Source organism: Lampetra planeri, chromosome 33 (assembly GCF_965212315.1).
Source record: "Lampetra planeri chromosome 33, kcLamPlan1.2.h2, whole genome shotgun sequence".
NCBI classification, from domain to species: Eukaryota; Metazoa; Chordata; class Hyperoartia; order Petromyzontiformes; family Petromyzontidae; genus Lampetra; species Lampetra planeri.
In genome coordinates, this window is record NC_136139.1 from 1,624,404 (window position 1) to 1,651,152 (window position 26,749).

At 41.6% G+C, this 26,749-nt stretch overlaps 1 protein-coding gene and 1 long non-coding RNA gene across 5 annotated transcripts in view; one reads left to right on the forward strand and one right to left on the reverse strand.

Annotated features, from left to right (window-relative positions):
• AHNAK (AHNAK nucleoprotein) overlaps positions 1-21,731 on the forward strand; it is a 70,621-nt gene extending 48,890 nt beyond the window's left edge. For 2 of the 4 annotated variants that reach the window (XM_078609941.1, XM_078609940.1), the window contains exons 7-8: positions 616-3,958; positions 4,646-21,731. In XM_078609941.1, coding sequence (XP_078466067.1) covers positions 616-3,958; positions 4,646-20,766 — 19,464 coding nt within the window. In that variant the 3' untranslated portion in view covers positions 20,767-21,731. The remainder of the gene's footprint in view (positions 1-615; positions 3,959-4,645) is intronic. The other 2 variants (XM_078609944.1, XM_078609943.1) reach the window with 2 other exon arrangements.
• Positions 1-26,136, reverse strand: part of LOC144729587 (uncharacterized) — a 36,282-nt gene extending 10,146 nt beyond the window's left edge. The window contains exon 1 of the long non-coding RNA XR_013587729.1: positions 25,943-26,136. This is a non-coding gene — a long non-coding RNA (uncharacterized LOC144729587). The remainder of the gene's footprint in view (positions 1-25,942) is intronic.
• Positions 26,137-26,749: the final 613 nt, after the last annotated feature.

Genomic DNA, 26,749 nt, shown 5'->3' on the forward strand with positions numbered 1-26,749 from the left:
CCACCGTTGCTCGTGTCCTCGATGTGGCGGTGGCTCTGCGATCTTACATTGCCATGCTAATCTCTCACAGTACAATGGCCACCTCCACGCCTTCATCATCGTGGAGGAAGCTCTCCGACCTTACATTCACATGCAAATTTCCTACTTAACATCACTGGCCCCGCCCACTTCGTTTATGACCCTTGGGCTACACCCATTTCAAACCTTGAAAACAGCCTGCCTCAGCAGCTTTCACGCTCTTTTTTCTCCTGATGACGATTGCTTGTGTTGCAATCGAAACGTCGTAGTTTTTTTGTTATTTTCTTTGAACCTAACTATGTGACTTTACCGAAGACCCAAAAATATGAATTCCTGCAGTCACGAAAGCTTTAAGTCAAGATTTAGCCCTTACTAGTTGACTGTGTCGGGTGGTGGCGGGTTTTAACAAAACATTTATATATTTACGCAATCTAACCCAAAAAAAACCTTATGGATGATATTGGTCGCGAAAGCCTACGTGTTTAACAGATTGCATCATAATTACATGTGTTAAGTGATTGAATGACATGACAGATGTGCAGTGGTTGTTTTTTTCCTTTAGGTACAACTGTACGCTGTTTTGTGTTTTTTTAACAGACTGGTCAAGGAGACATACATTCAAAGAAACACAAAAAGAGGGCGAAGGCAAACGAAAATGTGTCGGGAGAAGACTCCGAGATGAAGTCACCCGAAATTCCGGACGTGGAGCTGTCGATGCTGAAACTTCCGAAAATGAAAAAGCCACAAAAGTCGAGCAGCCTCAGGTTCTCGAAGAGCAGCTCCGAATACGACGAGGAACTTCAACCCCAAAATGAGGCTGGAGGTGAGGCCCATTTTGTTGAAGGTGACTCTCCGAGAGGAAAAGGGAGAAAAATAAAATTAAAAATGCCACGGATACATTTTGGGGCATCAAAAACTAAAACTCACAAAGCCAGTTACGACGTAACATCACCAAAGCATGCAGGAGCAGACCCCTCTAGGGAAGAATTGCAGGGAGAATTTAAACAAATTTCTGATGTCCCTGGTTTGATGGTAAAGGGAGCAGATGCCAAAGTAGAAATGCCTTCTGTGCACGTACCTTACACTGAAATTGATCTTGATACTACGCTTCCAAAACAGGACACTGGGATAGAATTTCCAGGTGGAAAAGCAAAAGGCTTTCAATTAAAAATGCCAAAATATCAAATCACTATGCCTAATGTTTCTGGGACAGATATTGGTGTGAAAGATATGAAAGATCCGACATTCCAAGGTGATGTAAATGTTGGTATTGCCACTGATAAATCTGATGTGGGATTTGAAGATCAAGGAGGCAAACCTGTAATGCCAGTAATAAAATTCCCAAAATTCAGCATCCAAACAACTGATCCAAATAGTGATGACAGCACATCAAAAACTGAGATTTGTGCACCTAAACTAGACATTTCTCCAGATGTTGATGTTAATATTAAAGATGGATTTGGAACACATTTCAACATGCCAGAAGCTAGCACTTCCAAAGGAAATGTAGTTGGGCCTTCAATCACAACTATAGAAGGGGGTGTATCACTACCAAAACCAATTCAAGATTGGGAATATTCAATAACTTCAGGTGCTGCAATAAAAATGACAGATGTTGACACTTTTGGACCTGAGTTCAAAGACACAGGTATGGTTTCACAAACATACACTGTTGAAAAATCCACTTCTAAACTTAGAACAGAAACAAAGTATGTTGAAGAAGTAGACATCAAAGGATTTAAAATACATGGTAGAGAAACTAAACTAAAAATGCCACATTTCCATATATCTGGGCCTAAGATTGATGCACCAGATACCAATATTGATCTTAATGCACCAGAGTACAAAGCGGATGACATTTCTCTGCAGAGTGGCATAACGGGCCCAAGAGTTGAATTTGGTGCAGATACATCGGGCATCGATACTAAAGGTCCAGATGGAAAGTTTAAAATACCTAAATTTGGAATTAGTGGTCCGTGCCTAAAAGATTCTGAAATAAATGTAGACTCGAGTTTTCCAACTGCTAAAGTTAACATAAAAGAGAAATTCCCCCAAACAGATGTGGACATGACTGTACCAGAAGTACCAATAGAAATAGGGAGTGACATTAATAGCCCAAAAGTTGGAATTGATGCTGCAGGTCCAGACGTAAATATAGAAGGTCCAGAAGGAAGGTTTAAAATGCCACAATTCAAAATGCCAAAGATCGGTATTTCAGGTCCTGGTATTAAAGGTTCTGACATTGATGTTGATGTTAACCTGCCCAACATTAATCTTCCCAAGGCAAATGTTAATATTTCCCCACCCGATGTTGAACTTGACATAAATGCACCTAAAGGGAACATTGATGTTCACAATCCATACATGAACTTAGAAGATTCAGAAACAGATGGGAGAGGAAGTAAATTTAAAATGCCCAAATTTAATGTTTCAGCTCCAAAGATGAATGCACCAGATGTCAGCTTTGATTTTAAAGCACCACATTTTAAAGCTAAAACAGATGCCTCGACACCAAAACTTGAAGCCGATTATAAAAACCCGCATGTGGACTTCAGAACATCAAAAGGATCAGATGCAAATATTGAAGCTCCTGAAGGCAAGTTTCATATGCCAAACATAAAAATGCCCAAAATAGATATATCTGCACCTAAATTTAAAAGTACCGACACAAATATTGATGTAAAAGTACCACTGACTGATGTTGACATTTCTCCAATTCCTCATCTTAAAGAAAAAGTGCCCAAAGCTGACATGAATGTGGAATCACCTCATGTTTCTCAAAAAGGGTCTGAAATTGATGGCAAAGGGTTCAAATTGAAAATGCCAGATGTTCACTTATCTGGGCCCAAGATACAAGCACCTTATGTTAGCCTTGACTTTAAAGATCCTGAAACTGATATGTCTGTTCCTACTCTGGAAGGGGACAAGAAAGGACCTTATGTGGAATTCGGTACTGACATACCCAATGTTGACATAGAAGGGCCTGAAGGGAAGTTCAAAATGCCAAAATTTAAAATGCCAAAATTTGGCATGTCTGGTCAGAAGTTCAAAGGTAGTGATATAGATGAAGATGCAATGTTATCAAAGCCTGAAATTGAAATAAATGAACCTGATCTTGAGATTTCTGCGAATCCTCCTGATGTGGATGTAGGTGGTTTGGATATTGAGCTTGATAGGGAACATAAGGGTTTAAAATTTAAAAAGCCCAAGTTTAATATTTCAGCACCAAAGATAAATGCACCACATGTAGGAATAGATTTTAAGCCTCCACATTTTAAAACCAAAGATGATTTTTCACCTAATGTAGAGGGTAACATTAAAGGCCCTAATGTAGATATTAATGCTGAAACCCCAATTAGAGATATAGAAGGGGGAGACAAGAAATTTAAAATGCCAAATTTTAAAATGCCTAAAGTTGGTATATCTGGTCCAAATATAAAAGATTCTGAAATGGATTTGGACAGTATGCTTCCAAATGTTGATGCTGATAGGTCAGTACCTGAAATAGAATTGGATGCAAATGCGCAAAAAATTAAAGTTGCTATTGCTGATCCAAACATAGAAAGAGAAGGAAAGAAATTCAAAATAGGTATGCCAGATTTGCACTTCTCTGGGCCTAAGTTGCATAAACCAGACATAACACTCGACATAAAGGCTCCAAAACTTAAAACCAGAGATAGCTATCTAACTAAACCTGAGGGTGACATCAAAGGTCCAAATGCTGCTGTAGACATTGGAGTACCCACTTCTGAATGTGATGCCAAGTTTAAGGTTCCAGAAGTAGATTTGAATCTGACAGGGCCCGATGTAGATCTGGAAGGGCCTGATATCAAAGGCAAAAAGTTCAAATTCGGAATGCCAGATGTGCACTTCTCAGGACCCAAGATACACAAACCAGACATTAACTTTGACATAAAAGCTCCAAAACTGAAAGGAAAAGGTGACTCCCTACCTAAACTCGAAGGTGAATTTAAAGGGCCAGATGTGGATGTAAGTGTTGAAGGTCCAGATGTGGAAGGTCCCGATGGAAAGTTGAAAATGCCTAAATTCAAAATGCCCAAGTTTGGAATCTCCGGCCCAAAACTAACCGGTTCGGACATAGACTTGAATGCCACTGTGCCGAAGGCAGATATTGATGTTTCTCTACCTGATGCCCAGTTAGATGTCAGTGCTCCTGAAGTGAAAGTCGATCTTGATGCACCCGATCTTAATCTTTCTGGTCCTGATGCACATGGGAAAGGATTCAAACTAAAAATGCCAGATTTTCATATCTCTGGACCCAAAATGCATGCACCCGATGTCGGCCTTGACTTCAAAGCTCCCCACTTCAAAACTAAAGGAGGCATTTCAACGCCCAAACTAGAAGGTGACATTCAAGGTCCGGACCTTGATTTGGATGTTTCTTTGCCAAAAGGAGACATTGGAGTACCCACTTCTGAATTTGATGCCAAGGTTAAGGTTCCAGAAGTAGATTTTAATCTGACAGGGCCCGATGTAGAACTGGAAGGGCCTGATATCAAAGGCAAAAAGTTCAAATTTGGAATGCCAGATGTGCACTTCTCAGGACCCAAGATACACAAACCAGACATTAACTTTGACATAAAAGCTCCAAAATTGAAAGGAAAAGGTGACTCCCTACCTAAACTTGAAGGTGAATTTAAAGGGCCAGATGTGGATGTAAGTGTTGAAGGTCCAGATGTGGAAGGTCCTGATGGAAAGTTGAAAATGCCTAAATTCAAAATGCCCAAGTTTGGAATCTCCGGCCCAAAACTAACCGGTTCCGACATAGACTTGAATGCCACTGTGCCGAAGGCAGATATTGATGTTTCTCTACCTGATGCCCAGTTAGATGTCAGTGCTCCTGAAGTGAAAGTCGATCTTGATGCACCCGATCTTAATCTGTCTGGTCCTGATGCACATGGGAAAGGATTCAAACTAAAAATGCCAGATTTTCATATCTCTGGACCCAAAATGCATGCACCCGATGTCAGCCTTGACTTCAAAGCTCCCCACTTCAAAACTAAAGGAGGCATTTCAACGCCCAAACTAGAAGGTGACATTCAAGGTCCGGACTTTGATTTGGATGTTTCTTTGCCAAAAGGAGACATTGGAGTACCCACTTCTGAATTTGATGCCAAGGTTAAGGTTCCAGAAGTAGATTTTAATCTGACAGGGCCCGATGTAGATCTGGAAGGGCCTGATATCAAAGGCAAAAAGTTCAAATTTGGAATGCCAGATGTGCACTTCTCAGGACCCAAGATACACAAACCAGACATTAACTTTGACATAAAAGCTCCAAAACTGAAAGGAAAAGGTGACTCCCTACCTAAACTTGAAGGTGAATTTAAAGGGCCAGATGTGGATGTAAGTGTTGAAGGTCCAGATGTGGAAGGTCCTGATGGAAAGTTGAAAATGCCTAAATTCAAAATGCCCAAGTTTGGAATCTCCGGCCCAAAACTAACCGGTTCCGACATAGACTTGAATGCAACTGTGCCGAAGGCAGATATTGATGTTTCTCTACCTGATGCCCAGTTAGATGTCAGTGCTCCTGAAGTGAAAGTCGATCTTGATGCACCCGATCTTAATCTGTCTGGTCCTGATGCACATGGGAAAGGATTCAAACTAAAAATGCCAGATTTTCATATCTCTGGACCCAAAATGCATGCACCCGATGTCAGCCTTGACTTCAAAGCTCCCCACTTCAAAACTAAAGGAGGCATTTCAACGCCCAAACTAGAAGGTGACATTCAAGGTCCGGACTTTGATTTGGATGTTTCTTTGCCAAAAGGAGACATTGGAGTACCCACTTCTGAATTTGATGCCAAGGTTAAGGTTCCAGAAGTAGATTTTAATCTGACAGGGCCCGATGTAGATCTGGAAGGGCCTGATATCAAAGGCAAAAAGTTCAAATTTGGAATGCCAGATGTGCACTTCTCAGGACCCAAGATACACAAACCAGACATTAACTTTGACATAAAAGCTCCAAAACTGAAAGGAAAAGGTGACTCCCTACCTAAACTTGAAGGTGAATTTAAAGGGCCAGATGTGGATGTAAGTGTTGAAGGTCCAGATGTGGAAGGTCCTGATGGAAAGTTGAAAATGCCTAAATTCAAAATGCCCAAGTTTGGAATCTCCGGCCCAAAACTAACCGGTTCCGACATAGACTTGAATGCAACTGTGCCGAAGGCAGATATTGATGTTTCTCTACCTGATGCCCAGTTAGATGTCAGTGCTCCTGAAGTGAAAGTCGATCTTGATGCACCCGATCTTAATCTGTCTGGTCCTGATGCACATGGGAAAGGATTCAAACTAAAAATGCCAGATTTTCATATCTCTGGACCCAAAATGCATGCACCCGATGTCAGCCTTGACTTCAAAGCTCCCCACTTCAAAACTAAAGGAGGCATTTCAACGCCCAAACTAGAAGGTGACATTCAAGGTCCGGACTTTGATTTGGATGTTTCTTTGCCAAAAGGAGACATTGGAGTACCCACTTCTGAATTTGATGCCAAGGTTAAGGTTCCAGAAGTAGATTTTAATCTGACAGGGCCCGATGTAGATCTGGAAGGGCCTGATATCAAAGGCAAAAAGTTCAAATTTGGAATGCCAGATGTGCACTTCTCAGGACCCAAGATACACAAACCAGACATTAACTTTGACATAAAAGCTCCAAAACTGAAAGGAAAAGGTGACTCCCTACCTAAACTTGAAGGTGAATTTAAAGGGCCAGATGTGGATGTAAGTGTTGAAGGTCCAGATGTGGAAGGTCCCGATGGAAAGTTGAAAATGCCTAAATTCAAAATGCCCAAGTTTGGAATCTCCGGCCCAAAACTAACCGGTTCCGACATAGACTTGAATGCCACTGTGCCGAAGGCAGATATTGATGTTTCTCTACCTGATGCCCAGTTAGATGTCAGTGCTCCTGAAGTGAAAGTCGATCTTGATGCACCCGATCTTAATCTTTCTGGTCCTGATGCACATGGGAAAGGATTCAAACTAAAAATGCCAGATTTTCATATCTCTGGACCCAAAATGCATGCACCCGATGTCAGCCTTGACTTCAAAGCTCCCCACTTCAAAACTAAAGGAGGCATGTCAACGCCCAAACTAGAAGGTGACATTCAAGGTCCGGACCTTGATTTGGATGTTTCTTTGCCAAAAGGAGACATTGGAGTACCCACTTCTGAATTTGATGCCAAGGTTAAGGTTCCAGAAGTAGATTTTAATCTGACAGGGCCCGATGTAGATCTGGAAGGGCCTGATATCAAAGGCAAAAAGTTCAAATTCGGAATGCCAGATGTGCACTTCTCAGGACCCAAGATACACAAACCAGACATTAACTTTGACATAAAAGCTCCAAAACTGAAAGGAAAAGGTGACTCCCTACCTAAACTTGAAGGTGAATTTAGAGGGCCAGATGTGGATGTAAGTGTTGAAGGTCCAGATGTGGAAGGTCCCGATGGAAAGTTGAAAATGCCTAAATTCAAAATGCCCAAGTTTGGAATCTCCGGCCCAAAACTAACCGGTTCCGACATCGACTTGAATGCCACTGTGCCGAAGGCAGATATTGATGTTTCTCTACCTGATGCCCAGTTAGATGTCAGTGCTCCTGAAGTGAAAGTCGATCTTGATGCACCCGATCTTAATCTTTCTGGTCCTGATGCACATGGGAAAGGATTCAAACTAAAAATGCCAGATTTTCATATCTCTGGACCCAAAATGCATGCACCCGATGTCAGCCTTGACTTCAAAGCTCCCCACTTCAAAACTAAAGGAGGAATTTCAACGCCCAAACTAGAAGGTGACATTCAAGGTCCGGACTTTGATTTGGATGTTTCTTTGCCAAAAGGAGACATTGGAGTACCCACTTCTGAATTTGATGCCAAGGTTAAGGTTCCAGAAGTAGATTTTAATCTGACAGGGCCCGATGTAGATCTGGAAGGGCCTGATATCAAAGGCAAAAAGTTCAAATTTGGAATGCCAGATGTGCACTTCTCAGGACCCAAGATACACAAACCAGACATTAACTTTGACATAAAAGCTCCAAAACTGAAAGGAAAAGGTGACTCCCTACCTAAACTTGAAGGTGAATTTAAAGGGCCAGATGTGGATGTAAGTGTTGAAGGTCCAGATGTGGAAGGTCCTGATGGAAAGTTGAAAATGCCTAAATTCAAAATGCCCAAGTTTGGAATCTCCGGCCCAAAACTAACCGGTTCCGACATAGACTTGAATGCCACTGTGCCGAAGGCAGATATTGATGTTTCTCTACCTGATGCCCAGTTAGATGTCAGTGCTCCTGAAGTGAAAGTCGATCTTGATGCACCCGATCTTAATCTGTCTGGTCCTGATGCACATGGGAAAGGATTCAAACTAAAAATGCCAGATTTTCATATCTCTGGACCCAAAATGCATGCACCCGATGTCAGCCTTGACTTCAAAGCTCCCCACTTCAAAACTAAAGGAGGCATTTCAACGCCCAAACTAGAAGGTGACATTCAAGGTCCGGACTTTGATTTGGATGTTTCTTTGCCAAAAGGAGACATTGGAGTACCCACTTCTGAATTTGATGCCAAGGTTAAGGTTCCAGAAGTAGATTTTAATCTGACAGGGCCCGATGTAGATCTGGAAGGGCCTGATATCAAAGGCAAAAAGTTCAAATTTGGAATGCCAGATGTGCACTTCTCAGGACCCAAGATACACAAACCAGACATTAACTTTGACATAAAAGCCCCAAAACTGAAAGGAAAAGGTGACTCCCTACCTAAACTTGAAGGTGAATTTAAAGGGCCAGATGTGGATGTAAGTGTTGAAGGTCCAGATGTGGAAGGTCCCGATGGAAAGTTGAAAATGCCTAAATTCAAAATGCCCAAGTTTGGAATCTCCGGCCCAAAACTAACCGGTTCCGACATAGACTTGAATGCCACTGTGCCGAAGGCAGATATTGATGTTTCTCTACCTGATGCCCAGTTAGATGTCAGTGCTCCTGAAGTGAAAGTCGATCTTGATGCACCCGATCTTAATCTGTCTGGTCCTGATGCACATGGGAAAGGATTCAAACTAAAAATGCCAGATTTTCATATCTCTGGACCCAAAATGCATGCACCCGATGTCAGCCTTGACTTCAAAGCTCCCCACTTCAAAACTAAAGGAGGCATTTCAACGCCCAAACTAGAAGGTGACATTCAAGGTCCGGACTTTGATTTGGATGTTTCTTTGCCAAAAGGAGACATTGGAGTACCCACTTCTGAATTTGATGCCAAGGTTAAGGTTCCAGAAGTAGATTTTAATCTGACAGGGCCCGATGTAGATCTGGAAGGGCCTGATATCAAAGGCAAAAAGTTCAAATTTGGAATGCCAGATGTGCACTTCTCAGGACCCAAGATACACAAACCAGACATTAACTTTGACATAAAAGCCCCAAAACTGAAAGGAAAAGGTGACTCCCTACCTAAACTTGAAGGTGAATTTAAAGGGCCAGATGTGGATGTAAGTGTTGAAGGTCCAGATGTGGAAGGTCCCGATGGAAAGTTGAAAATGCCTAAATTCAAAATGCCCAAGTTTGGAATCTCCGGCCCAAAACTAACCGGTTCCGACATAGACTTGAATGCCACTGTGCCGAAGGCAGATATTGATGTTTCTCTACCTGATGCCCAGTTAGATGTCAGTGCTCCTGAAGTGAAAGTCGATCTTGATGCACCCGATCTTAATCTTTCTGGTCCTGATGCACATGGGAAAGGATTCAAACTAAAAATGCCAGATTTTCATATCTCTGGACCCAAAATGCATGCACCCGATGTCAGCCTTGACTTCAAAGCTCCCCACTTCAAAACTAAAGGAGGCATTTCAACGCCCAAACTAGAAGGTGACATTCAAGGTCCGGACCTTGATTTGGATGTTTATTTGCCAAAAGGAGACATTGGAGTACCCACTTCTGAACTTGATGCCAAGGTTAAGGTTCCAGAAGTAGATTTTAATCTGACAGGGCCCGATGCAGATCTGGAAGGGCCTGATATCAAAGGCAAAAAGTTCAAATTCGGAATGCCAGATGTGCACTTCTCAGGACCCAAGATACACAAACCAGACATTAACTTTGACATAAAAGCTCCAAAACTGAAAGGAAAAGGTGACTCCCTACCTAAACTCGAAGGTGAATTTAAAGGGCCAGATGTGGATGTAAGTGTTGAAGGTCCAGATGTGGAAGGTCCCGATGGAAAGTTGAAAATGCCTAAATTCAAAATGCCCAAGTTTGGAATCTCCGGCCCAAAACTAACCGGTTCCGACATAGACTTGAATGCCACTGTGCCGAAGGCAGATATTGATGTTTCTCTACCTGATGCCCAGTTAGATGTCAGTGCTCCTGAAGTGAAAGTCGATCTTGAAGCACCCGATCTTAATCTTTCTGGTCCTGATGCACATGGGAAAGGATTCAAACTAAAAATGCCAGATTTTCATATCTCTGGACCCAAAATGCATGCACCCGATGTCAGCCTTGACTTCAAAGCTCCCCACTTCAAAACTAAAGGAGGCATTTCAACGCCCAAACTAGAAGGTGACATTCAAGGTCCGGACCTTGATTTGGATGTTTCTTTGCCAAAAGGAGACATTGGAGTACCCACTTCTGAATTTGATGCCAAGGTTAAGGTTCCAGAAGTTGATTTGAATCTGACAGGGCCCGATGTAGATCTGGAAGGGCCTGATATCAAAGGCAAAAAGTTCAAATTCGGAATGCCAGATGTGCACTTCTCAGGACCCAAGATACACAAACCAGACATTAACTTTGACATAAAAGCTCCAAAACTGAAAGGAAAAGGTGACTCCCTACCTAAACTTGAAGGTGAATTTAGAGGGCCAGATGTGGATGTAAGTGTTGAAGGTCCAGATGTGGAAGGTCCCGATGGAAAGTTGAAAATGCCTAAATTCAAAATGCCCAAGTTTGGAATCTCCGGCCCAAAACTAACCGGTTCCGACATAGACTTGAATGCCACTGTGCCGAAGGCAGATATTGATGTTTCTCTACCTGATGCCCAGTTAGATGTCAGTGCTCCTGAAGTGAAAGTCGATCTTGATGCACCCGATCTTAATCTTTCTGGTCCTGATGCACATGGGAAAGGATTCAAACTAAAAATGCCAGATTTTCATATCTCTGGACCCAAAATGCATGCACCCGATGTCAGCCTTGACTTCAAAGCTCCCCACTTCAAAACTAAAGGAGGCATTTCAACGCCCAAACTAGAAGGTGACATTCAAGGTCCGGACCTTGATTTGGATGGTTCTTTGCCAAAAGGAGACATTGGAGTACCCACTTCTGAATTTGATGCCAAGGTTAAGGTTCCAGAAGTTGATTTGAATCTGACAGGGCCCGATGTAGATCTGGAAGGGCCTGATATCAAAGGCAAAAAGTTCAAATTCGGAATGCCAGATGTGCACTTCTCAGGACCCAAGATACACAAACCAGACATTAACTTTGACATAAAAGCTCCAAAACTGAAAGGAAAAGGTGACTCCCTACCTAAACTTGAAGGTGAATTTAGAGGGCCAGATGTGGATGTAAGTGTTGAAGGTCCAGATGTGGAAGGTCCCGATGGAAAGTTGAAAATGCCTAAATTCAAAATGCCCAAGTTTGGAATCTCCGGCCCAAAACTAACCGGTTCCGACATAGACTTGAATGCCACTGTGCCGAAGGCAGATATTGATGTTTCTCTACCTGATGCCCAGTTAGATGTCAGTGCTCCTGAAGTGAAAGTCGATCTTGATGCACCCGATCTTAATATTTCTGGTCCTGATGCACATGGGAAAGGATTCAAACTAAAAATGCCAGATTTTCATATCTCTGGACCCAAAATGCATGCACCCGATGTCAGCCTTGACTTCAAAGCTCCCCACTTCAAAACTAAAGGAGGCATTTCAACGCCCAAACTAGAAGGTGACATTCAAGGTCCGGACCTTGATTTGGATGTTTCTTTGCCAAAAGGAGACATTGGAGTACCCACTTCTGAATTTGATGCCAAGGTTAAGGTTCCAGAAGTTGATTTGAATCTGACAGGGCCCGATGTAGATCTGGAAGGGCCTGATATCAAAGGCAAAAAGTTCAAATTCGGAATGCCAGATGTGCACTTCTCAGGACCCAAGATACACAAACCAGACATTAACTTTGACATAAAAGCTCCAAAACTGAAAGGAAAAGGTGACTCCCTACCTAAACTTGAAGGTGAATTTAGAGGGCCAGATGTGGATGTAAGTGTTGAAGGTCCAGATGTGGAAGGTCCCGATGGAAAGTTGAAAATGCCTAAATTCAAAATGCCCAAGTTTGGAATCTCCGGCCCAAAACTAACCGGTTCGGACATAGACTTGAATGCCACTGTGCCGAAGGCAGATATTGATGTTTCTCTACCTGATGCCCAGTTAGATGTCAGTGCTCCTGAAGTGAAAGTCGATCTTGATGCACCCGATCTTAATCTTTCTGGTCCTGATGCACATGGGAAAGGATTCAAACTAAAAATGCCAGATTTTCATATCTCTGGACCCAAAATGCATGCACCCGATGTCAGCCTTGACTTCAAAGCTCCCCATTTCAAAACTAAAGGAGGCATTTCAACGCCCAAACTAGAAGGTGACATTCAAGGTCCGGACCTTGATTTGGATGTTTCTTTGCCAAAAGGAGACATTAGAGTACCCACTTCTGAATTTGATGCCAAGGTTAAGGTTCCAGAAGTAGATTTGAATCTGACAGGGCCCGATGTAGATCTGGAAGGGCCTGATATCAAAGGCAAAAAGTTCAAATTCGGAATGCCAGATGTGCACTTCTCAGGACCCAAGATACACAAACCAGACATTAACTTTGACATAAAAGCTCCAAAACTGAAAGGAAAAGGTGACTCCCTACCTAAACTCGAAGGTGAATTTAAAGGGCCAGATGTGGATGTAAGTGTTGAAGGTCCAGATGTGGAAGGTCCCGATGGAAAGTTGAAAATGCCTAAATTCAAAATGCCCAAGTTTGGAATCTCCGGCCCAAAACTAACTGGTTCCGACATAGACTTGAATGCCACTGTGCCGAAGGCAGATATTGATGTTTCTCTACCTGATGCCCAGTTAGATGTCAGTGCTCCTGAAGTGAAAGTCGATCTTGATGCACCCGATCTTAATCTTTCTGGTCCTGATGCACATGGGAAAGGATTCAAACTAAAAATGCCAGATTTTCATATCTCTGGACCCAAAATGCATGCACCCGATGTCAGCCTTGACTTCAAAGCTCCCCACTTCAAAACTAAAGGAGGCATTTCAACGCCCAAACTAGAAGGTGACATTCAAGGTCCGGACCTTGATTTGGATGTTTCGTTGCCAAAAGGAGACATTGGAGTACCCACTTCTGAATTTGATGCCAAGGTTAAGGTTCCAGAAGTAGATTTTAATCTGACAGGGCCCGATGTAGATCTGGAAGGGCCTGATATCAAAGGCAAAAAGTTCAAATTCGGAATGCCAGATGTGCACTTCTCAGGACCCAAGATACACAAACCAGACATTAACTTTGACATAAAAGCCCCAAAACTGAAAGGAAAAGGTGACTCCCTACCTAAACTTGAAGGTGAATTTAAAGGGCCAGATGTGGATGTAAGTGTTGAAGGTCCAGATGTGGAAGGTCCTGATGGAAAGTTGAAAATGCCTAAATTCAAAATGCCCAAGTTTGGAATCTCCGGCCCAAAACTAACCGGTTCCGACATAGACTTGAATGCCACTGTGCCGAAGGCAGATATTGATGTTTCTCTACCTGATGCCCAGTTAGATGTCAGTGCTCCTGAAGTGAAAGTCGATCTTGATGCACCCGATCTTAATCTGTCTGGTCCTGATGCACATGGGAAAGGATTCAAACTAAAAATGCCAGATTTTCATATCTCTGGACCCAAAATGCATGCACCCGATGTCAGCCTTGACTTCAAAGCTCCCCACTTCAAAACTAAAGGAGGCATTTCAACGCCCAAACTAGAAGGTGACATTCAAGGTCCGGACTTTGATTTGGATGTTTCTTTGCCAAAAGGAGACATTGGAGTACCCACTTCTGAATTTGATGCCAAGGTTAAGGTTCCAGAAGTAGATTTTAATCTGACAGGGCCCGATGTAGATCTGGAAGGGCCTGATATCAAAGGCAAAAAGTTCAAATTTGGAATGCCAGATGTGCACTTCTCAGGACCCAAGATACACAAACCAGACATTAACTTTGACATAAAAGCTCCAAAACTGAAAGGAAAAGGTGACTCCCTACCTAAACTTGAAGGTGAATTTAAAGGGCCAGATGTGGATGTAAGTGTTGAAGGTCCAGATGTGGAAGGTCCCGATGGAAAGTTGAAAATGCCTAAATTCAAAATGCCCAAGTTTGGAATCTCCGGCCCAAAACTAACCGGTTCCGACATAGACTTGAATGCCACTGTGCCGAAGGCAGATATTGATGTTTCTCTACCTGATGCCCAGTTAGATGTCAGTGCTCCTGAAGTGAAAGTCGATCTTGATGCACCCGATCTTAATCTGTCTGGTCCTGATGCACATGGGAAAGGATTCAAACTAAAAATGCCAGATTTTCATATCTCTGGACCCAAAATGCATGCACCCGATGTCAGCCTTGACTTCAAAGCTCCCCACTTCAAAACTAAAGGAGGCATTTCAACGCCCAAACTAGAAGGTGACATTCAAGGTCCGGACCTTGATTTGGATGTTTCGTTGCCAAAAGGAGACATTGGAGTACCCACTTCTGAATTTGATGCCAAGGTTAAGGTTCCAGAAGTAGATTTTAATCTGACAGGGCCCGATGTAGATCTGGAAGGGCCTGATATCAAAGGCAAAAAGTTCAAATTCGGAATGCCAGATGTGCACTTCTCAGGACCCAAGATACACAAACCAGACATTAACTTTGACATAAAAGCCCCAAAACTGAAAGGAAAAGGTGACTCCCTACCTAAACTTGAAGGTGAATTTAAAGGGCCAGATGTGGATGTAAGTGTTGAAGGTCCAGATGTGGAAGGTCCCGATGGAAAGTTGAAAATGCCTAAATTCAAAATGCCCAAGTTTGGAATCTCCGGCCCAAAACTAACCGGTTCCGACATAGACTTGAATGCCACTGTGCCGAAGGCAGATATTGATGTTTCTCTACCTGATGCCCAGTTAGATGTCAGTGCTCCTGAAGTGAAAGTCGATCTTGATGCACCCGATCTTAATCTTTCTGGTCCTGATGCACATGGGAAAGGATTCAAACTAAAAATGCCAGATTTTCATATCTCTGGACCCAAAATGCATGCACCCGATGTCAGCCTTGACTTCAAAGCTCCCCACTTCAAAACTAAAGGAGGCATGTCAACGCCCAAACTAGAAGGTGACATTCAAGGTCCGGACCTTGATTTGGATGTTTCTTTGCCAAAAGGAGACATTGGAGTACCCACTTCTGAATTTGATGCCAAGGTTAAGGTTCCAGAAGTAGATTTTAATCTGACAGGGCCCGATGTAGATCTGGAAGGGCCTGATATCAAAGGCAAAAAGTTCAAATTCGGAATGCCAGATGTGCACTTCTCAGGACCCAAGATACACAAACCAGACATTAACTTTGACATAAAAGCCCCAAAACTGAAAGGAAAAGGTGACTCCCTACCTAAACTTGAAGGTGAATTTAAAGGGCCAGATGTGGATGTAAGTGTTGAAGGTCCAGATGTGGAAGGTCCCGATGGAAAGTTGAAAATGCCTAAATTCAAAATGCCCAAGTTTGGAATCTCCGGCCCAAAACTAACCGGTTCCGACATAGACTTGAATGCCACTGTGCCGAAGGCAGATATTGATGTTTCTCTACCTGATGCCCAGTTAGATGTCAGTGCTCCTGAAGTGAAAGTCGATCTTGATGCACCCGATCTTAATCTGTCTGGTCCTGATGCACATGGGAAAGGATTCAAACTAAAAATGCCAGATTTTCATATCTCTGGACCCAAAATGCATGCACCCGATGTCAGCCTTGACTTCAAAGCTCCCCACTTCAAAACTAAAGGAGGCATTTCAACGCCCAAACTAGAAGGTGACATTCAAGGTCCGGACCTTGATTTGGATGTTTCTTTGCCAAAAGGAGACATTGGAGTACCCACTTCTGAATTTGATGCCAAGGTTAAGGTTCCAGAAGTAGATTTTAATCTGACAGGGCCCGATGTAGATCTGGAAGGGCCTGATATCAAAGGCAAAAAGTTCAAATTCGGAATGCCAGATGTGCACTTCTCAGGACCCAAGATACACAAACCAGACATTAACTTTGACATAAAAGCCCCAAAACTGAAAGGAAAAGGTGACTCCCTACCTAAACTTGAAGGTGAATTTAAAGGGCCAGATGTGGATGTAAGTGTTGAAGGTCCAGATGTGGAAGGTCCCGATGGAAAGTTGAAAATGCCTAAATTTAAAATTCCCAAGTTTGGAATCTCTGGCCCAAAACTAACCGGTTCTGACATAGACTTGAATGCCACTGTGCCAAAGCCAGAAATTGATGTTTCTCTACCTGATGCCCAGTTAGATGTCAGTACTCCTGAAGTAAAAGTCGATCTTGATGCACCCGATCTAAATGTTTCTGGTCCTGATGCACATGGGAAAGGCTTCAAACTAAAAATGCCAGAATTCCATATCTCTGGACCCAAAATGCATGGACCCGATGTCAGCCTTGACTTCAAAGCTCCCCACTTCAAAACTAAAGGAGCCATTTCAACACCCAAACTAGAAGGTGACATTCAAAGTCCGGACCTTGATTTGGATGTTTCTTTGCCAAAAGGAGACATTGGAGTACCCACTACTGAATTTGATGCCAAGGTTAAGGTTCCCGAAGTAGATTTGAATCTGACAGGGCCCAATGTAGATCTTGAAGGGCCTGTTATCAAAGGTAAAAAGTTCAAATTCGGAATGCCAGATGTGCACTTCTCAGGTCCCAAGATACACAAACCAGACATTAACTTCGACATAAAAGGTCCAAAACTTAAAGGAAAAGGTGACTCCCTACCTAAACTTGAAGGTGAATTTAAAGGGCCAGATGTGGATGTAAGTGTTGAAGGTCCAGATGTGGAAGGTCCCGATGGAAAATTGAAAATGCCTAAATTTAAAATGCCCAAGTTTGGAATCTCCGGCCCAAAACTAACCAGTTCTGACATAGACTTGAATGCCACTGTGCCGAAGGCAGATATTGATGTTTCTCTACCTGATGCCCAGTTAGATGTCAGTGCTCCTGAAGTAAAAGTCGATCTTGATGCACCCGATCTAAATGTTTCTGGTCCTGATGCACATGGGAAAGGCTTCAAACTAAAAATGCCAGAATTCCATATCTCTGGACCCAAAATGCATGGACCCGATGTCAGCCTTGACTTCAAAGCTCCCCACTTCAAAACTAAAGGAGCCATTTCAACACCCAAACTAGAAGGTGACATTCAAGGTCCGGACCTTGATTTGGATGTTTCTTTGCCAAAAGGAGACATTGGAGTACCCACTACTGAATTTGATGCCAAGGTTAAGGTTCCCGAAGTAGATTTGAATCTGACAGGGCCCAATGTAGATCTTGAAGGGCCTGATATCAAAGGTAAGAAGTTCAAATTCGGAATGCCAGATGTGCACTTTTCAGGGCCGAAACTACATAAGTTCGATACCAAAGGACCAAAACTTAAATCTAAGGGAGGTTCTTTACCCACTTCCCAGGGAGATATGAAAGAGCTACACCTTGACTTTGGTGCTGAAGGGTCAGATATTCATACTGAAAGTCCAGATGGAAAGTTTAAAATGCACAAACTGAAAAAACCCCAATTTGGAATTACTGGCCCAAAACTAAAAGGTTCTAATGTAGATGTTACTTTACCCAGGACAGACCTTAGTGTGCTTACACATGACATCACACTTAATAGCGGTGCTACCGATGTTAATCTAACAGATACTAGCCCAGAAGGACCAGGCGTTAAAACTAAAGGATTAAACATTAAAATGCCAGACTTACACCTATCTGGACCAAAGATTCATGCTCCTGATATTAATTTTGATCTGAAAGATCCTCATTTCAACTCTAAAGGTAGTGTTTCAACACCAAATTTAGAAGGTAACATTCAAGCGCCTACCACTGAAATTCCTAAAATAGGTTCAGATGTGGAAGCGCAAGGAATCAAAGAGAAGCATAAAATGCCGAGAATAAAGCTTCCGAAATTTAGTATTTCATCTCCCACTGTGAAATCACCAGATGTGGAATTGCAAAAGGGTGATATTGACATACTTCCTGAACATGAAGCTCATTCAAATCTACCTGCTAGAGATGTGAATGTATCTGGTCCAGATGAAGAATTGCAACATTCTGCTATGAAAGGAAAGAAATTTAAACTAAGTATGCCAGATGTAAAATTTTCAGGGCCCAAAATACATAAACCAGACACTAAAGTAAAAAGCAGTTCCCTTCCTGACAGAGGTAAAAATCTAGATTTCAGTGCTGAAGAACCAGCTTTTGATATTGAAATCTCTGGAGAAAAAATTAAAATTCCAAAAGTACACGTGCCATCGTTTGACATTTCTGGTCCAAAAATTCACGCCCCAGATGTAGATATTTCCCTACCAAAATCAAAAATTGACACAGCGCTTCCTAACTTGGATGTGAATCTTAAATCTTCTCAAGGAGATATTAAGGTAGCTGGCCCAGTTGTGGATTATGAAAGGCAGGATATTGAGGGAAAGGGACAGAAATTTAAATTGCCAACACTTAATATTTCAGGACCTAAAATCTATGCTCCAGATATAAGCATTGATCTTAAATCTCCAAAAGGAAAAGGTGAAGCAGATACTTACATGCGAAAACCAGAAGAAAATATAACACTCCCTCATTCTGAGTTAAGCTTTAAAGGCTTAGGTCTTGACACCGTAATTACAGATGATACGTATAATATTCACAAAGTAACATCTAGATTTGGTGTCACAGGACCAAAAATACATGGACCTGATATAGATATTACATTGCCAAAATCTGACATTGACATTGCAGCACCTGATCGAGACATGAGCTTCAAGGCGTTTAAAGGGGGTAGCAAAATAACAGGGCCTTATGTAGAACACATTTCTGATGAAAAAGGCATAAACAAAATACAAGTTGGAAAACCAAAAAGTCATACACCAGATATTGGCATTTCTCTGAAAGGTACAAAACTCACAGATGTCGGGAATATTTTAAAACCTATAATAGGTGATACTAAAGTTCAAGAGACACAATATACCATCGATGAACAATATATGAAAATTGGGAGTTCTGAAGAGATTAAAAAACCTAGAATTAAAATGCCTGCAATTGGAATTTCTGGCCAAAAAATGCACACCTCTGCCCTGAAAATGTCATCCCATGAATTCGAGCATGTGATAAAAGACCCAAATTTGAAAAGTGATGTGAATGTCCATGGACAAAAAGAATATATAACTGTTGAAGGACACAATGTTAAATTTGACTCTGCAGGTGTTGATGGTAAAGGTGATGAAAGCAAACCAAAGATGCCAAAAATTAAATTCCCAAAGACTGGTGGAAAAGCAGTCGAAATAGGAATGCCAGAAGTCAGTGATGCATCATTGGATAATTTTTGTGTGGATAAAATTGTACTTGATTCACCATTGAGCTCTGCAGATTTATCTGACATTGGCTCAGAAGATGTGTCTGTAACTTTAGATGGTAGAAATGTGAAAGTGAAAGATGGAAAAATAAGTTTTCCAAAGTTGGGAAAGTTAAGTAGTAAGATACAAGATGATGATGAACCAACAATTAAAGATCAGTCGAAACAAGATATTGCAACTGATGAAGAAAGTGCCTCTGTACAATCTGTTGAAGATTGTAGGTCAAATGCAGACAGTAAGGGGAAGAAATCAAAATTTAAACTCCCAAAACTTGGCTTTACAACAAGTGCTCCTACACCAAATGTCTTTCACAAAATATCTACAGGGGAAATATTCCAAGGTTCAATAGACATGAAATCAGATGACATGACCGTAGACCCATCAGCTGCTCATACAAAAATAGATATTCAAGAAAAAACTGTACACATTAAAGGTCCCGATGCTAATACATCCGACTGTGTTGTGATCTCCAAGGCGAGAACTGAATTAGTGTCAGATGTTGGTGAATTTGAATCCGTATTAGTCGAAAAAACAGAAACAGATGTATCTGTCCCAAGTGCTCTGGCTGTAAAAGAAAAAGTATCCAGTACTGTGAGAGAATCATCAGCTTCATCTACAGAGCACTTTCAATTCTTAAGGCAGGCAGTATCTGTTACTGAGCAAACAAGCAAAGGCACCTTTAATGTTTCTGAAATGGGGGCTCCGTCAAGGCAATGGGACATAGATATACCTGCTGAGAGCAGGGCACTCGTTGGTCACGATGAGGCGAGTATGAATCTTGAGTCGAGGCATTACACTATGCAAATGCCTGGCTCCATAGCATTTTCTACAATGAGATCAGAACAAACAAAGAAGGAGGCCCACACATTTTCACAAAGCAGTGGGTCCACGACAACGACTCACGGGGGTTCAAAGTTAACAACAGTCGAACAACGGACTCAGTATTCCTCCTCTGTCAAAACAGAAAGCAGGGTACAGAGAGTAACAGAAGCGGTCATCCGAGAGGGAATGGTCGAATTCTCATCTCCATCGGTACCGATCGAATTCTCATCTTCATCGGTACCAATCGAATTCATGATTAAAAGGGATGATACATCTTCAGAGTCCAGGGAAGAGAAATCATGAATTGTGATAAAAAAACACACGTATGCTTTGAAATACTGTAAGATTAAAGCAATGCTGGAATTATTTTTAAGTAATCTGCTAGATAAAGAAATGCTATATGTACACTAAATAACTTTGCATTTAGGCACAATGTATGGAGAAAATCTGTTATTCACTGTAATAATTTCACTGTTAATGAATGTTAAATCAATTGTTTTTTTTATGTTTTTCATAGTTTTAGCCTTTTACATTATCACTTTGCAGTCATGCAAGATTATTGTTATGTTGTCATTTTATCTTTGGTATGTTATTGGTATTTTATTTTTGTATATTTTTTTTCTGTTTGTCATGTGTAAGAGATTTACAACTTTGTGTATTCAAATGGCAAAGAGCTTTTTGCACTGAATAAAATATCACACTTGCTCATGCAAATTGGCTCAAAAGCAGAACTAGCATGGAAATTGTATATAGGTCTCATTGGATCCTGAATTAAAGTATGTAACTGCAAAGAACATTAACAGTGCACTGCCAATATCCATCCTATATATTGCTAATTACATATTAAACAATTTGCGCAAAACACGTTTAAATATTTGTATTTTTGTTGACTGCGATGTGTTCCCCATAGCTTTGTTGGATTCCTTAAAACGTAGCATATCGGAGGAATAACAATTAAATGATGTCATTTGATGATGGCGGATAGGGAGACAAAGGCCACCTTTGATAGAAAGCTGTATCGCAAAAGTGGTTGCCTTTTTTGAAAGAAGAAATGCCAGGCTAGTTACTTAGCTGCAATAAGGAAGACAATCAGTGTATATATTGCTGTTTTAACTCATTTACATTTGAAGTATACAGTAAGTTGAGATGCTTTCATCTTTGTTTTACATGTTAAAGACACGTGTCATTGAAATGTTTTACTTCTGTTAAGGTACATAGATTGCTTCAGTTTTATTATGCCTAACAATAAAATGTTGCTTGTAACACAACATAATTTGTCAATATTTTTTTTCCAATTGCACTCTGAAGCATATTAACATTTGTGCGGTTTTTTTTAATGTCTGCCATGTTGTAATAATGCAACGTCAAGCCTCCCATTGGAGCATAGGTAATAAGGAAGACAATAAAATGGTACGCGTAAAACAAAAGTGAGTGACCAATTTGGTTAACATTAATACAGGTTGTAACTGACAGGCATGCGTGTTATACGCGTTGCAGTGTATAGTAGAACCCCTCTTAACGACTAATCGCTTAATGATGTGCCTCCGTAGAGCCCAATGTGTTCGCTTACCGACCATTCCCCTTTAAACGACGGGCTGTTATATGTACCGTAAATATTAATTAGTGCATTGATTAACCATGTTTATTTTAATATTGTGGTTATAAAGTTGTTAGTATCTGCATGTATTCATATCCATTGTTTAACTATTATAAGGTACTTTTTTGGGTGAAAAAGGGTAACTTTTGATGCTATTGGATTAAATTAAGCCTTTAAAGTGTATTTCCTATACTCAACGACCAAACCACTTAACGACCAATTTCATGGAACCAATTACCGTCGTTAAGAGGGGTTATACTATATATTGTAAAGTTGCAATGAGTAGAAGGCTCATGGCAGGACTGTGTTGAGTGACCCGCAGTTTAAGAATATCGTTATTCTTAATTGGAAATACAGCAAAGCACAAAACCAATACAACAAACACATTAGCAAAGTTCAAGGAAAAACTGATATTGCGATAACATTGATATCTTGGGACCTCTGTTTGAGTCCCAGCCTAGGATCTTGCGTCTATCACATCCCCTTTTCTGAACTGTGTGAGCTAAATGACAACAGTCCTCTGGTTTCTGAGTAATTACAAACTAATGTGAGCCTTGCTACTAATCTCAGTTCTCAATTTCATTTATTAGGTATAGCCCTGTGAGTCATGAGGCTCTTGACTCGGGATGCAACCGCAACAAACAAAAACATGAGATCTGATGCATAAGCCATCGATAATTAAGAGATGTTAAGTTTGACCCAATGTAGAGATCGCAGTGGTGGGTCCTATATGGGCAGTTCAATTCAAATCTTAAGGCCGAGTGATAAATTGGGTCAAGTTTCTTCAGTACAGTACTGAGGACTGATTTATATACGATGTCACAGTAATCAAGTAGAGGCAGTATGGTAGCTTTTATTAATTTCTAAACGGAGCATAGGGGGAAGCAATGCTTGTGTCGATACAGAAAACCAATTTTTTATTTTTACCAATTATAATCAGTGTAATCTTGAAAATTAAGTTTTGAATCAAAGATGACCCCAAGATACTTATACATCTTGACTTTCTCTATTTGATTATTATTTAAGGAACGTAATTGGGGAAAAATAGCTTCCTGCTTTAGTCCTGGTGAGAAGCATAGCACCTTGGTTTTGGAGGTATTCAGGACTAAATTTCGATTTAAAGCTTTCGTGACTGCAGGGATTCATATTCTTGATTCTTTCAGTAAAGTCACATAGAAGGGAAATAATAAAATAAATAATTGTCGATATATATCATTTTTATTATGTTTTATTTTTATTATTTCCCTTATACATGACTTTACCGAAAGAACCAAGAATATTCAGGATTAGTTTAAGAGCAACTAGCTGATGTTGTAGTTTGTTGAAATCACCCTGGAGCTTAGCAATCATGTAATCCGGAGAGCGGCCAGCAGTAATCAGTATCGTGTCATCTGCAAACAGATTTACCTTGAAATGATCCAGGTCAGTGCCCAAGTCATTGACATAAAGAGAGAACAAGAGGGGGCCGAGGATGGAACCCTGTGGAACCCCTTTTGTTATCTTAACACTGCTTGACCTCCAACCATCTATGAATACAGTTTGGGTGCGAGAAAATAAGTAATTTGTTAACCATTCCACTGCATGTTTGGATAAACGGAGGCAACTTAGTTTACCAAGCAGGGTGTTGTGGTCGACTATATCGAAGGCTTTGGACAAGTCAAGAAAAAGACTGGCGCAGTATTGCTGATCATCAATGCTACTGTAAATGTGATAAAGAGAGTCTAATGCAGCAGATGTGGTGCTGTATTTTTTTCGGAACCCAGATTAGTTTCGATATAAGAGATTGTTTTCGGATAGAAAACTGCTAATTTGGTAGTTCAATTATTTTCCTAAAATATTCATCAACGGGGACAAAATTGAGAAAGGTCGGTAGTTATTTGGATCATCTTTAGGGCCCCCTTTTAATGGACTTAATCAGGCCCTCTATTATTCATCATCAGCAGCATATGCATTGTTTGTTGTTGTATGTAGTGTATAATGTACTGGATATAATATTTTATAACACTGGGAGCAAGCATAGCAACTTTTTTTTTATCATACACGTGGTTGCAGCGTTTGCAGCGGGTTTTTGCCAGTTTCGCCGCATCAGCCCGGGACTGCCGGATAATGTTGGAAGCCGTCAAATAATCGATGATGATGATCTACTGTACATCCTCTCCGCTGTATAACCGAGGCATGGTGACACACGCCTCCAAAGACTTTGGGGCGTGCAGTCCTCTCCACGGGACGTGATCGACTCGATGAGCCCAGCCAGTTGTTGGGACATCCGAGTCTAGCACAGCAGACACATGGAATCGAGCACAGCTTGTCATCCCGCACAATGGTGGTGGCGGCTGGTTGGTTGGTTGGAACCTGCCGTGCCCACAGGGGTTGTGAATTATACTGTACATGATATGAAGGTTTACAAGGGAAAACATGACCTGAGCGATTCAAGAGAAACGAAAGGGTGAAGTGTAAGTTTTAAAAAACAAATTGGTAAAAAAACTAGTTTTTAATACACACATTTTCATTTGCACTCAAAAGTAGAAAATACATTATTTTGACGCCAGAAATAATCAAATTTGATATGCTGAATAAAAGTGGGTGGCTTGCATTAAATGTTTTTAAATACATCGAAAGGAAGCCACCCACTTTTATTCAGCACATCAAATTTGATTAATTCTGAGGTCAAAAGAATGTATTTTCTACTTTTAAGTGCAAATAAAAGTGTGTGCATTGAAAACATATTTTTTTACCTAATTTTGTTTTACCATGAAAACTATTTTAACTATTTAACTGCTTATTGTAGTTGAGCAGGTAAGGCCCACTAGAGCTATATATCTCTTTTTCAGAAGTGACCTGGTCACAAATAATAGCCCAATGAAGTGGCTTATCACGTGGGAATTTATAGCAAAGAAATACTCGAAGCACATGTTTCTAAATGTGGAGGGGAAAACCGAAGGACACGGAGAAAAATCCACGCAACTACGGGGAGAACATGCAAACTCCAAATATACAGGCTTGAGGGTCATCATCGATCCCACGACTTCCTGTATACCAGGTGAGGTAGTTTACATCTCGCCACTGCGAGATGTTAACTGCTAAGAACAGCATCACTATGAACAAATCACCCGGACTTGGAATGCACTGGTCGGACCTCGAAAGCCAAACAGCTCTGAGCCTGGACAGTGCCTGGATGGGTGCCCGCCATTGTCATAAGGCTGCGGGGCCACGTTTTGTTTATATCCAGTTGTACTGTACGTCTATGCTGCCCGCCTTTACCAATCCGCACTGACCAGCCGGGGTGAAGTATGGTCAAAAGCCTCCACAAACAGCACGGCGTGGGCAGGCCCTCATCCAGCAGTGGATTGACAAAAGATATCTATGCCTCCTATGAGCAGTGTACAGCACTCGTCTCCACCAGTGGAAATTCCACATTCACATGGCAGGGCCCATATATAACAACCACTGACGACTCAGCACAAAGTGGTACCTATTTAAAGACCCTATGAGAGATGACAATGATGGCTTGCCTATGTCAACCCTTGACCCTACAATAAATGAAAGCATGCGCATTGCTATACAACGGTCTTGGCACGCGGCAAGTTCTATTACAATTAGAATAACGATCACCCCGATTGCAAAGTAGTGAAATGACATTTAAAACAATCGTCGTATTTGCGATCATTAAGTACTCTACTGTATGAAAGTAGGTAAGACACATTGATTGCAATGCTATAACAATGCACGAATATGCACAGATTTAGCCCTTTAACTTAAGGCATTTATATCAACAATCATACAATCAACAATCATAATTAGAACATTTTGCCGATCAAAATAGGGATGGAATTCGCGCACTTAATTGTAAATCACGACCACGGTTCTCAACTGCTCGCTCACCTTCAGAATAACCATGTTGCCCTCAGCGCTTCGGATGTGGCATGGCAAAGCAAGTGATAATGATATGTATTACGATTATAACTATGTCATTATTTTAACAATAGGAGTCATTATAATTGTCCTAATTGTTGGTCTCGCGCTAAGGGAGAACGAAGGCACAGCAGCCGCTCCGGCGCCATGACGAGCGGCGTTGTAAGCGAGCCTCTCATTGGTCAGTGGGATCCCAGCAAGAGCAGCCGCTCTGATTGGACGAGGCGTTTGCCCTCGAAGCTGGGCGTGACCATTCGAGATTTGAAATCGGAATGTGTGAGTATTCATTATTGAAATTAAGTTTTAGTGGTAGGAACCACCTGGTTCCACCAGCCCACAGGGGATTATTGTGTCCGTCCGTCGCGCATCCAAAAATGGGAGGGGTGGGGCTGGGTGGATAGGGGAGGGGTGGGGCTGGGTGGGGAGGGGCTGGTCACCCCGTGGTGCCCTTATAAAACTCAACGTTTAACCTACTCACGCCGGCTTGTGGCCGCCCTCACAGTCGGCCATATTTGCGGAATACACCACGCCGCCGTTGACCCTGGCCATTGACCGAGCAACCCAACGTTCCTACCAGCTCCCTCCGCAGGAATGTGTTAAAAAGCACACGAATAAATCCAGGACCGGCGGGACCTGGATCGTTATTTTACGAAATCTTGAATTGTCACGCGAGACGAGTCTGTGCAAAAAATGTCAGCTCGTTAAGCTTCGTAGATCCGAAGATATTAAAGTGTCAAAAATTTGAAAGAATATAAACAAACATGGCAAGTTATATAA